General features: G+C 44.4%; 2 protein-coding genes across 2 annotated transcripts in view; both read left to right on the forward strand.

Annotated features, from left to right (window-relative positions):
• The first annotated feature begins 5563 nt into the window (after positions 1–5563).
• LOC121880305 (protein GVQW3-like) lies at positions 5564–6121 on the forward strand. The gene has a single exon (XM_042387462.1). The coding sequence runs from the start codon at positions 5564–5566 to the stop codon at positions 6119–6121; it is 558 nt and encodes a 185-aa protein (XP_042243396.1).
• A 30-nt stretch (positions 6122–6151) lies between these two features.
• LOC121880306 (extensin-like) overlaps positions 6152–12836 on the forward strand; it is a 13656-nt gene continuing 6971 nt past the window's right edge. The window contains exon 1 of the mRNA XM_042387463.1: positions 6152–6265. Within this exon, the coding sequence (XP_042243397.1) occupies positions 6152–6265 (114 nt within the window). The remainder of the gene's footprint in view (positions 6266–12836) is intronic.

Consider the following 12836-nt stretch of genomic DNA (forward strand, 5'->3'; position numbering starts at 1 on the left):
GTGGTTTTCCCAAAAATTTCTCCCAGAGAGGGAAGAGTCGGCAGTGGAGGTGAGAGGGGAGGAGTTGAGTCCATTATTTGAATGGACATTAACTTAGGCGACTGTATTTCTCTATTTCTCTTAAGAAATTGTGTGCATGTACCATCATAAAATTAAGATGTTATTTTTACTACATAGGTATGTGCCTTCAAAAAGTGGAGTTTGGGGTCGGGCCGGTTTCTATTGGAATTAATCCCATATGTTCTGTTGTTCACTTAACGCTGATTTCACTTTAACACGGGACCCTCTGGGTTCTATTGACCACGATATGTGGGGTACAACTGTATGTATGTATATATATATATATATATATATATATATATATATATATATATATATATATATATATATATATATATATATATATATATATATATATATATATATATATATATATATATATATATATATATATATATATATATATATATATATATATATATATATATATATATATATATATATATATATATATATATATATATATATATATATATATATATATATATATATATATATATATAGGTGCAATGCACCTTAAGCTATGAGGTAAAGTACAAGATCGTCCAGGAGTTAGAAAAAGGCACGAGACAGGTAGATCTGGCCAGACAATATGGAGTGAATGAATCGATGATCCGCACTATCAAGAAGGATGCTGGCAAAATCAATAAACACATGAACATTACCAAGCCTGTAGGTGCCTCGCTGGTGAAATATTGCCACAATAAGGTGCTGCTGAAGACCGAGGGATTGTTGGTAAGCTACATTATTCATCAGTCAAGAAGGAACATGGCGGTCGACACTCGGGCACTGCAGGACTACGCCCGAGAACTCTACACAGCAGTGGCAAGAAATATGGGGGCTGCGGAGCCCAAGCCCTTCAGTGCTTCCGCTGAGTGGCTGCAAGGTTTTAATCGACGCAACAAGATCACAAATATAGAAATAGTCGGAGAAGGAGCAAGTGCCGACCGGGCTGCCGCCAGGAATTTTCCCCCATTTTGACAGGAAATTATGGAGGAAGGCCAGTACACCGACGACCAAGTGTTCAATATGGATGAATTAAGGTTGTACAGGAAGAAATTGACATCCAAGACCTTCGTAGTCAAGTCTACTAGCAAGTGTCGGGGATGCAAAATGCAGAAGGAGCGCATCACCGTACTGTTCACCACCAATGCCTCTGGCACTGCTAAGCTGAAGTTGTCTGTGATCCACAAAGCCTGCAAGCTGCATGCCTACAAGAATATGGACATGAGCAAGTTAAGTGTCCACTGGCTAACCTCAGGGAAGGCGTAGATGTACTCTGGTCTGTCCCTCTCCTGGTTTGACAACTGTCTCGTTCCTGATCTCAAGAAATTCTGCGTGAAAAATAATGTGCCATTCAACATTTTGTTGCTCCTCGACAACGCACCAGGACACTCGCCTTTTTTGCTGGATCGTCACCCCAACGTAAAAGTGGTCTTCCTTCCCGCTAACACTACGTCGTTAATCCAGCCCATGGATCAGGAGTTGATTTGCAACATGAAGGCTGCTTTCTCCACCAAGAAGTTTCGGCTCCTGGACGACTTCACTAACACCAAGGATAAACTGCAGAACCTAGAGAGTGGCACCGATAGCGAGGACGGGGAACACGAACAAGATTTGGCGGACCATGAAGTGCGGGTCAAGCAGTTCTGAAAGCTGTTTAACGTGAAGAACGCTGTTGATATCTTGGTGGAGGCATGGGGGCAGCTATCTGTGGCAACGATTCGGCACTTGTGGCAGCATGTGTTGGAGGGTATCCCAGGTGGGAGGCAGAGGCAAGCGGTGGCTGGCGAGGCTCAGTCTGTTGCTGTGGCATTGGAGAATGCAAGAGAGGCTGCACAAAGTGTTAGAGCTGCAGGCTTCTCCGAGACCACCAACGACAAAATCCTGGAGGTAATCAGGCAACCTGAGGTGACTGCGGACGAGATGTTGGAAGATGATGACATCAGTGTGCAGCCAGGTGTTACAGAACAACAAGAGTAGAAACTAACACATGCTGATGTGAAGGATGTCATCAAGTTAGCTGAGAGAATGAAGCTCATCCTTGCCAAAGACACAGACAATCATTGCTATGAAGTGTCAAATAACCTTCTGTTGCAATTCCTGGAGCCCTATGTTCAGCTGTATCACGACCACATCAATGCTAGCCGTCAACAAAGCATCACCGAGTTCTTCACCCGCCAACCACCACAGCCAGCTCAGTCAGTGATAGTAAGGATATGAACTTCGAGGGGTTTGACGAGGAGGCCCTGCTAGCCTCTGTGGTGGATAAACAGGTGATACAGGTGAGAGCCAATAATCTGCCCTCTGCCTCGGAACCAACCCCCCCATCCCCATGTGCCCAGCCATCTCTTCTACTAACGTAAGTGTTAAAAAACCTAATATTATGGATATTTCTCTTATACAGTATATTAATTGTGTGTGCATACCATCATAAAATTAAGATGTTAATTTTACTACAATGTACAGTATTGTGTCGGCGATAGCCCCCCAAAAAATGGTAGTCTGGAGGTCAGCCCAGTCTCTATTTCAATTAATCCCATAGGTTCTGTTATTTTATTTACGCATTCCGCTTTATACGCAAACCTCCGTGGGTTTAATTAACCGCGTAAAACCAGACTATACTGTGTGTATATATATATGTAAGTACATACATATTAATACACGCAGTATAGTCTGGTTTTGCGTGGTTAACTATATATGTATGTATGTATGTATGTATGTATGTATGTATGTATGTATGTATGTATGTATTACTTGGGACAAGATCATAAAGCTTGTCCCAAGTATTACATTCAAAATTGAAAGAGAAATAAATGGATCCCTTCCATTTCTTGATATGCTTATCATTAGAAATGGTCATAACTCTAAATTTAAGGTGTACAGAAAGCCTACACAGGGAGACAGTTTCATACATTTTTTATCGAGTCACCTGGAATCTACCAAAATGTCAGTTTTTTCTGCTATGTTTTTAAGATGTTTGCGTATTTGTGACCCTGAATTTATTGATGAAGAACTGAAACACATTCGTTCCATTGTACAAAAACTTGGGTACCCTTCATTGTTTGTTGATCATTGTTTTAAAAGGGCTAAAAAATCCTTTCATTCTACTCAAACCAGGCAAATTCCTACACTTAAGAATATTTTGACTCTGCCTTATCACAATGAATTTGTTCCGTTAGTACTCGGGCCGCTGTCGTCAGAGGCGGTGAGAGGAATGCGCCTTTTGTCTCCCTTAATTTGTAAATTATTGTGCTATGTTCACCTTCACATTAAAGTAGGATTATGTTGTACAGTACACTATAAATGACAGTGTGTTTCATTTTTGTAGGTGAATAAAATTAGGCAGTTTAGCATATGTAGTAACAGTGAGCTTTGACTAGTGAAATACACGCATTCGTTATTTGTACCTGTTGAAATATTTCGAAGTGTTTTATCCGTAAGTCAAAACCATTTGAAAATATGTGTACCGGTACCAGGAAATTCGGTGTCCAAAAGTACAGATGTACTTTTGAAAAGGAAATAATGTGTACATTTTGTTTTATTGTAGGCTGTTACAAGAAAAACAGCCATGGCAGCAAACAAAAGAATATGGAGGACTATTTCAACTTTGGCTTTACCTTCATCATGTCAGCAGGCATAGAAAACCCCAGTGTGTGGTTTGTAGCAAAGTATTGTCAGACGAGTCAATGAAACCCAATAAGCTGGTGTCTTTTGCAGTAAAAACTTCCAAAATTCACGAAAGGAAGCCCCCAAAATTTTAAATTTGAGGTTGAAAAATTGAAGAAAAAAAATCTCGTCTTGACAGTGGCGGGTCTTTCCAGAGTCAAAGCAAAGCTGCACTGATGACATCATACTCTACACTGCTGCCTTGCTAATTGCAACAGCCAAAAAACCCTACAGCTGATCTTTGTTGAGTAGTATCCAAAACATCACCACAGAATGTAGAGTTAGTAAGGGAAAACAGTACAGTACCAGCAATCTCATTAAGAATATTAGCGCCATGTCAAAGCAATGTTTTATTCTATTTTAAGTTTGAGTGCCAATATTTTTACAATATCGTTTTGCAAATTTGTTAACAATATCAAGCTCAACATTCTCTTGTAAGTTCAATTAAAAAAATCTTTGAAGAAACAATTTTCTAACTTCATTATATACTTATGAATTAGAGTTGGTATTATATTTTTGCGTGGGGTCACCGTATCTTTCAAGATGCTGAAAGGGATCGTAATACAGAAGAGGTCGGGAACCACTGCGTCTAGATTTGATCAAGTTGTAACCTATTTATTTTTACAAAATGGATCTATTTTCATTTTCATGTTTTAGTATACAATATTTATTCTTTTTTCTTTTTTTATCAAAATTTTTATACTTTTTAACATCTTGGGAGCCCTGGGTACCTTGACGACCTGAGCAACTGCCCTGTTTGCCCTGCCTTTAATTCGGCCCTGCTTAAGACACAAAATTTAAACTATCTGTACATATATTTCTTTAAATATTATGAACATGTTTCTTAGCTTATTTAAGGCAACAGTATTACATATGATATATAATTATATGATAGAGGGAACTATGAGCATCACTCTTTGTAAACAATGAAAGCCTTACACGGGGTGGTGGTCTGTGCAAGTACATCTCAGGCAGTGTAAAGTCCGGATCGAAAGTAAGAAATTTGTGTCGTGCCCCTGGAGCAAACCCTGCCACTGTCTCTTGTGCCTGCAATATACAGATAAACCTACATCACTCACAGTAAATATCTACCTTTCCAACTACAATTATATCCACCTGAAAGTGAAAATACCCTCAGTACTCTTCTTGTCACTCAGAAAAAATTTGTGATTTGTGCAATAATAGAAAGTTTTACAAAGGATATCACAGTACAGTACTATACATTATTGTATTCATTATTAAATATTCTACAGAAAAAACAAAACACGAGACAACATGTAGCTCATGAGGGAACAGAACTTATTTACATATAGCTATATTCTTTCCACGCTAACCTGACCCCACACCCCTCTTCTATACTAACAGCTGATTGGTTATTAGAAAATTCAAACTAAATGTGTTCACAATTAGTAAGCAGAACTGTTATTATCTAAAATAATGTTAAATATCTTGACTATCAAAAAACAAATTATTTCAAGGCATAAGCACTTCAGAGAGGAGGTTAGAAAATTTTAAATATTTATTATAAAAGTTTCATATAAATACGCACAGTCCGGGGACAGGTAAAACGTTCAGGGGAACCGATCAGCTATTTGTAGCTGTAAACGAAGAGCATGGCTTATGGGCCAGATTAGCATATACGAGGTCTGTCCGGAAAGTATCCAGCCACTGTGAATATTGTGAGAACTGGTCGCGTGGCCTTGATGTAACTTGGCAGCCACTCAGAGAGGACCGTACTGCACATGCGTGAACAGCCACACTCCCATGGGACAACTCAGTTGCCCGGCAGACGCCGTTCAGTGAGCGTGAGTACTGAGTGACCGTAGCACTCACAATGACCGAGCGAGTAGATCAGCAAATCTGCATCAAGTTTTGTTACAAACTTGAACATTCGTCCGCGGAAACTATTCGAATGATTAAGAAGGCTTTCGGGGATGATTCAATGATTGAAGCCCAGATAAAATTGTGGTACAAACGCTTCAAAGATGGCCGAGAATCCGTTGAAAGTGATCCACGTTCTGGAAGGCCTTCAACAAGCAGAACACCCGAAAATGTTGAACGTGTGCAGGTTGCAATCAATGAAAATCGGCGATTGACAGTGCGAGAATTAGAAGATGATCTAGGGATTCCAGGGACGATTGTTTCAGAGTTTTTGACGCAGGATCTTGGCATGAAACGCGTGGCGGCAAAATTCGTTCCGCGGCTCCTGTCACAAGAGCAGAAGGAATTTCATGCAGAGGTTGCAAAGGACTTGCTTCAAACCACTAACAATGACCGACATTTCCTCAAACAGGTCATAACCGGAGATGAGTCGTGGGTCTACGACTATGACCCTGAAACAAAAGCCCAGTCGTCCCAATGGAAGTCGCCTGCATCTCCACGTCCGAAGTAGGCACGGCAAAGTCGGAGCAACGTCAAGGCCATGTTGACGGTGTTTTTTGATCATGAAGGTGTCGTCCACCACGAGTACGCTCTTCCAGGCCAAACAATAACGAAGGAGTACTACATCGAAGTTCTTCGCCGGCTGAGGGATGTGGTAAGAAGACAACAACCGCAGCTGTGGGAAAGTGTTGACTGGCAGCTTCATCATGACAACGCGCCTGCCCATTCTTCACGTCTCGTGCAGGGTTTTTTGGCAAAACATTGCATCACCCAGGTCTCTCAGCCCCCCTACAGCCCACCCGCACTTACGACCTGCCTCGGTCGGTACGACCACCCACACATATGACCGCCGCAGTCGGTACCAAAAATTTTTCAAATGACGCCCGTATTTCTTGACCGAAATGTTTCCGTCCCGTAAAAGAGCGTCCTGTGGGCTGGGTCGCCTCGTGGCTGCAGCACCCATGCCATAGAGCGCTTAGTTAGTGTTTGGCTGTCGTTGTTAACGATAGTGATCACGCTGTGTACTGACATTATTTTCGTATCTAATTCACTTTAGAATGACTGGATAATAATAATAATAATAATAATAATAATAATAATAATAATTAACGGTTTATTGAAAGAGCTTGGCAGCCAGAATGCTGAAAATATACAATTACATATTTGGGGAATGGGTTTCGAATTACAAATAATATACAAGTAACATAAGTGATACAAATAAGATATATAATAACTAGATGGGGAAAAGCTCAAACTACAGTGCATTTCAACATAGTGACAGTGCAAGAAGTAGTATTTACTGGGAGTGAATACACTGGTTTATTACAAGTTATTGATAATTTTTACAATGGTTGGGACTGGGCTGTTCTTATAACGATCAGTTCGTGCACGTATGGGCTGGATGCGGTTGTGGTGTCGAACAGCAATTCTCGGGCTAGGGATCTCAGGTGGTAGTAGGAGCCGGTGTCGAGGATGGTGTAGAAGCTTCTTACCAAATTTGCAGATGAGGTCATGGTGATGGTCAGTGAGAGTCGAAAGGGTCAGTGTGTTGAGCGCTTCTTGATATGTGGAGTAGGAAGGGGAGAGAATAATCTTGCATGCCCCTCTTTTGCACTTTTTCTAGGTGTTTACGTTGTAGGCATTTAGGGAGGAAGACCAGGTAGGGGAGGCATAGGTGAGCTTGGGAAGTATGAATGTTGAGTAAACACTGAGGAGCTCGGGTGCAGGAACTCCGAGGGACTTGAGTCGGCGGAGGAGGTGGAGACGGAAACTGGAGGATTTGACAACTTCACTGACGTGTGGTTTCCAATTTAGTTTGTTGTCTATGGTGACGCCGAGGAGCTTCGTGGAATCTACAACCTGGAGTGTGTTTGGACCTAAAGTAATGGAAGGAGGTGGGACAATGTCGGAGGAGAGGTTGATGTGCATAACCATGGTCTTGGTATGGTTGATGGTGACATGGTTGTTGGTGGCCCAGTTTTGGAGACTGTTCAATAAATCCTGAAGGGCGGTATAGTCGGGAGCAGAATTGTTGACGCTGATCCCAATGGTGGAGTCATCGACATATTTCCAGCGAGCGGGGATTTCTCTTAGGGCATCATTGATGAGCATAAGGAAGCAGAGTGGTCCCATCTTGGTGCCTTGGGGGACGCCACAGGTGAGTGACTGAAAGGTGGAGACAGCCCCTCGGAAGCGTACAGCTTGGCGTCGGTCACTGAGGAAGTCTGTAAGCCATGGTATAAGACTTCTCCGAAGCCCGAGGTCAATAGCTTTGTTGATTATATTGTGGTCGACTAGGTCGAATGCTTTAGTGAAATCAATGAAGGCGACAGCTACAGACGCTTTTCGTTTCTCGAGATGGCGGTATATGTAATCGAGAAAGCTGACAAGACAGTGAGTGGTGGAGGAAGTTTTCATATTGCCAAATTGCTGAGGGTCTACGACTCCTGCAATATCAGCATAAGCCCAGTCGAACACAAAACTTTCACAGATTAGGATAGCGTACAAGTGAGTGCTGGTAGTGCTCAGAAGAAAAGGAGACAGTCAATTACTTTTGAGACGAAAATGAAGATAATAATGCAGTATGAAAATGGAAAAACTGTAGCAACCATTTCACGCGATCTAGGTTTCTCGCACTCGATCATATCTACTATTTTGAAGGACAAGAAACGTATTTGTGAGGTAGTGAAAGGATCAGCACCTATAAAGGTAACTATAATAACGAAGAAAAGACAAGGTCCCATTCACGAGATGGAAAAATTATTGGTGATATGGATGGAAGACCAGATACAGAAGTGTGTACCTTTAAGCCTTCTAAACTTACAGGCTAAGGCAAGAAGCCTTTTCAAAAGCCTGAAGGAGCAGGCAGGAGATGAGTGCGACCAAACCTTCACAGCAAGTCATGGGTGGTTTAACAGATTTAAGAACCGCTACAGTTTACATAATGTTAAGGTGAGTGGAGAGGCAGTTAGTGCTGATGTTGTTGCTGCCAAAGCTTTTAAGGAGGAGCTAGATCGTGTAAGGAAATTATTTGCCTGAGCAAATATTCAATGTGGATGAAACTGGAAGCGCATGCCTGAACGGACATTCATCCACAAAGAGGCAAAAACAATGCCAGGTTTCAAGGCATTCAAGGACCGAATTACACTTCTGTTGGGGGGGAATGTAGCTGGTTTCAAGATAAAGCCGTTCATGATCTATCATTCAGAGAACCACTGCCAGTGTTTTATCGCAGTAACAAGAAAGCCTGGATGACCATAGTACTGTTTGAGGATTGGTTCATGAATTGTTTCATTCCTCGAGCCAAAAAGTATTGTCTGCAACAAGGGATTGCATTCAAGATTTTGCTAATTTTGGATAATGCTCCGGGACACCCACCACACCTGGACGACATGCACCCTGCTGTTAAGATAGTCTACATTCCACCTAACACCTATGTCATCCAGCCCATGGATCAAGGTGCTATTGCAGCTTTTAAAGCTAATTATTTAAGTACGACCTTCGCTCAGGCTGTGGCTGTTGCTGCTACTGAAGCAGCAAAACGCTCAGACAGTTTTGGAAGGACTACAACATTTTGACATGTATAAATTGTATAAAGAACATTATTGCAGCATGGGATAAGGTTACAGAGCAGTGCATGAATGGAATATGGAAGAAAATACTGAAAAGATATGTGAACAGTTTCAGAGGATTTAATGAAAATGAAGTAATTTCTGAGATTACTGTATTAACAAGATAGTGGAGTTGGGTAAACAGCTTCAGTTAGAAATTGATAATGAAGATGTTGAATAGTTGGTTGAAATTTAGCGGAAGAGTTAAGTAACGAGGATCTTATCGAACTGGAAGCACACAAAAATGCACTGAAGCAAATATCAGAGGCATTTGCTATAATTAATAAGGGGATGCAAATGTTTGACGGAATAGATCAAAATTATGAGCCTTTTGCCAAAGTTGACAGAATGGTCCAAGATGCATTTGCTTGCTACAAGGAAATTTCTAGTGAAAAGAAAAAGCAAACTGTGCAGTCTAACTTGGACATCTATTTTAAGAAGTCCCCATTGCTGTCTCCTCACGCCCCACAGGTGCTGCCTCTTCACTCCCTAAAGATGATCCAATACCTTCAACCAGCAAGTTTCCCCTGTACATAAACCCTCCTCTGCTTCATCCAATTAATATAGTCTCCATGTATCCTGTAAATAGAAAATTATGGGGGCCCAGTGTGCATTCAGCTGACTACATTAAAGGTAAGTGCTCACACACACATACAGCTCCTCCCCAACTTACGAGGGGGTTAGGAACCCAAATGCAGGTCATAAGTCGAAATGGTCGTAAGTCGAAAATGCTTAAATAATACATAGAAAATCTAAAATGGCTGTCTCTTTTTCTTCTCAGCACCACAAAACTCTCACTTTTAAGCTTGCCAGCCATTTTAAAGTGAATTACCGAAAATTTTGTCTGTGTACCGACGTTGGGACTTGAAAATACGTAATTTGACAAAATTTTGGTACAACTGAGACAGGTCGTAAGTGCGGGTTGCTGTAAGTCGAGTAGGTCGTAAGTCGGGGAGGAGCTGTACGTGTAATCACTTATTTTCTTAAAATATGAACCATATAATTTTCTCGTTTACTTCTATAGGTTTCTCGTGGATATGTTGAGGAAGACATAATACATGTACCAAGATAAAATCAACATAACTGGTTAGCGGCAACAGTGCTCCCACCTAGACAGCCTCGCTCTCCGATCGACACATTCACTTCCCATCCAGCTATGGACCTGCTGCTGACTGTGGTCTCCAAACTGTTAGTCAAATTGAAATTGTAATTACCTTTCAGTAAAATGCAGTGCAAAAATGGAAGACAAATAATCTTTTCAGTATAGCTGGTAACAACTGTACGTGTAAACTGAATGAAGGTAGAGATTGTTCCCATTGCCTCAAGTCCCAGTTTTATTTCATATTGATTTAATATTTTAACAGTCTAGATTACTTATAACACAGAGGGCCGCAACAGAGCTACTAGAGGGCCGCATATGGCACATGCAACCCTGCACTAGAATAACCCATTATAGTACAACCTTCTCTCCTCACACAGCCAAACTGTGGAATGCTCTGCCTTCTTGTGTCTTTCCATACTCATACAATCTGTCTCACAAAGTGCCAGCCTGGGTTTCCGTGCTTAATACACCTTTCTTTCTATTTTATTTTACTCTAATGTTACCCCTAAGGCCCTTCGCTTGGGTCAATGCCCAAGTGGGCTATTCCTCCGCAAAAAAACACTCAGCCACACAACCCTCCACCAGCAGCTACATTCTAACAACAGCAGCCACCGACAACCAGCCACCAGCAGCTACACTCTAGCCACCACCAGCCACCCACAACCTCCACCAGCAGCTACACTCCAGCCACCCACAACCCTCCGCCAGCAGCACACCCTAACCACATCAGCACACAACCAGCAGCTACACTCTACCCACCACCAGCCATCCACAACTCCACCAGGAGCTACACTTCACTGCCACCCACAACCCTCCACCAGCAGCAACCCTAGCCACCACAAACCACCCACAACCTCCACCAGCAGCTACACTCCAGCCACCCACTTCCACCAGCAGCTACCTCTAGCCACCACCAGCCACCCACTTCCTCCACCAGCAGCTACCCAGCCACCCACTTCCCTCCACCAGCAGCTCCCAGCACCCCCAGCCACCCACAACCCCTCCACCAGCAGCCACAATTCAGCCACCCACAATCCTCCACCACCAGTCACCCAGAAACCTCCACCAGCAGCTACCCTTAGCCACCCAGCCACCCACAACCCACCACCAGCAGCTACACTCCAGCCACCCACAACCCTTCACCAGCAGCTACCCTACCCACCATCAGCCACCCACAATCCTCCACCACCAGTCACCCGGAAACCTCCACCAGCAGCTACCCCCAGCACCCCCAGCCACCCACAACCCTCCACCAGCAGCTACACCCAGCCACCCACAACCTCCACCATCAGCCACCCACAACCCTCCACCAGCAGCACACTCCAGCCACCACCAGCCACCCACAACCCTCACCAGCAGCTACCCTCTACCCACCATCAGCCACCCACAAACCCACCACCAGCAGCTACACTCCAGCCACCCACAACCCTTCACCAGCAGCTACCCCTCTACCCCATCATCCACCCACAATCTCCACCACCAGTCACCCAGAAACCTCCACCAGCAGCTACCCTCTAGCCACTCCCAGCCACCCACAACCCACCACCAGCAGCTACACCCAGCAACCCCACAACCCTAACCAACAGCTACCCTCACCCACCATCAGCCACCCACAATCCTCCACCACCAGTCAAGAAACCTCCACCAGCAGCTACCTCTAGCCACCCCAGCCACCCACAACCCACCACCAGCTACACCCAGCCACCCACAACCCTTCACCAGCAGCTACCCCTCACCCACCATCAGCCACCCACAATCCTCCACCACCAGTCACCCCGAAACTCCCACCAGCAGCTACCCTCTAGCCACCCCAGCCACCCACAACCCTCCACCAGCAGCTACACCCAGCCACCACAACCTCCACCATCAGCCACCCACAACCCTCCACCAGCAGCTACACTCCAGCCACCACCAGCCACCCACAACCCTTCACCAGCAGCGCCACCTCTACCCACCATCAGCCACCCACAACCCACCACCAGCAGGCCACACCCAGCCACCCACAACCCTTCACCAGCAGCTACCCTCTACCCACCATCATCCACCCACAATCCTCCACCACCAGTCACCCAGAACCTCCACCAGCAGCTACCCCCAGCCACACTCCCAGCACCCACAACCCACCACCAGCAGCTACACTCCAGCAACCCACAACCCTAACCAACAGCTACCCTACCCACCATCAGCCACCCACATCCTCCACCACCAGTCACCCAGAAACCTCCACACCAGCAGCTACCCCAGCCACCCCCAGCCACCCAGAACCCACCACCAGCAGCTACACTCCAGCCACCCACAACCCTTCACACCAGGCCACTCTACCCTCCACCCACCATCACGCCACCACAATCTCCACCACCAGTCACCCAGAAACCCACCAGCAGCTACCCTCTAGCCACCCCCAGCCACCCACAACCCTCCACCAGAGACTACACCCAGCCACCCACAACCCTCCTCCACCAGAGACTATACCCAGCCACCCACAACCCTCCACCAGGACTATACTCCAGCCA

Source organism: Homarus americanus, unplaced genomic scaffold, assembly GCF_018991925.1.
Source record: "Homarus americanus isolate GMGI-L3 unplaced genomic scaffold, GMGI_Hamer_2.0 scaffold20930, whole genome shotgun sequence".
NCBI classification, from domain to species: domain Eukaryota; kingdom Metazoa; phylum Arthropoda; class Malacostraca; order Decapoda; family Nephropidae; genus Homarus; species Homarus americanus.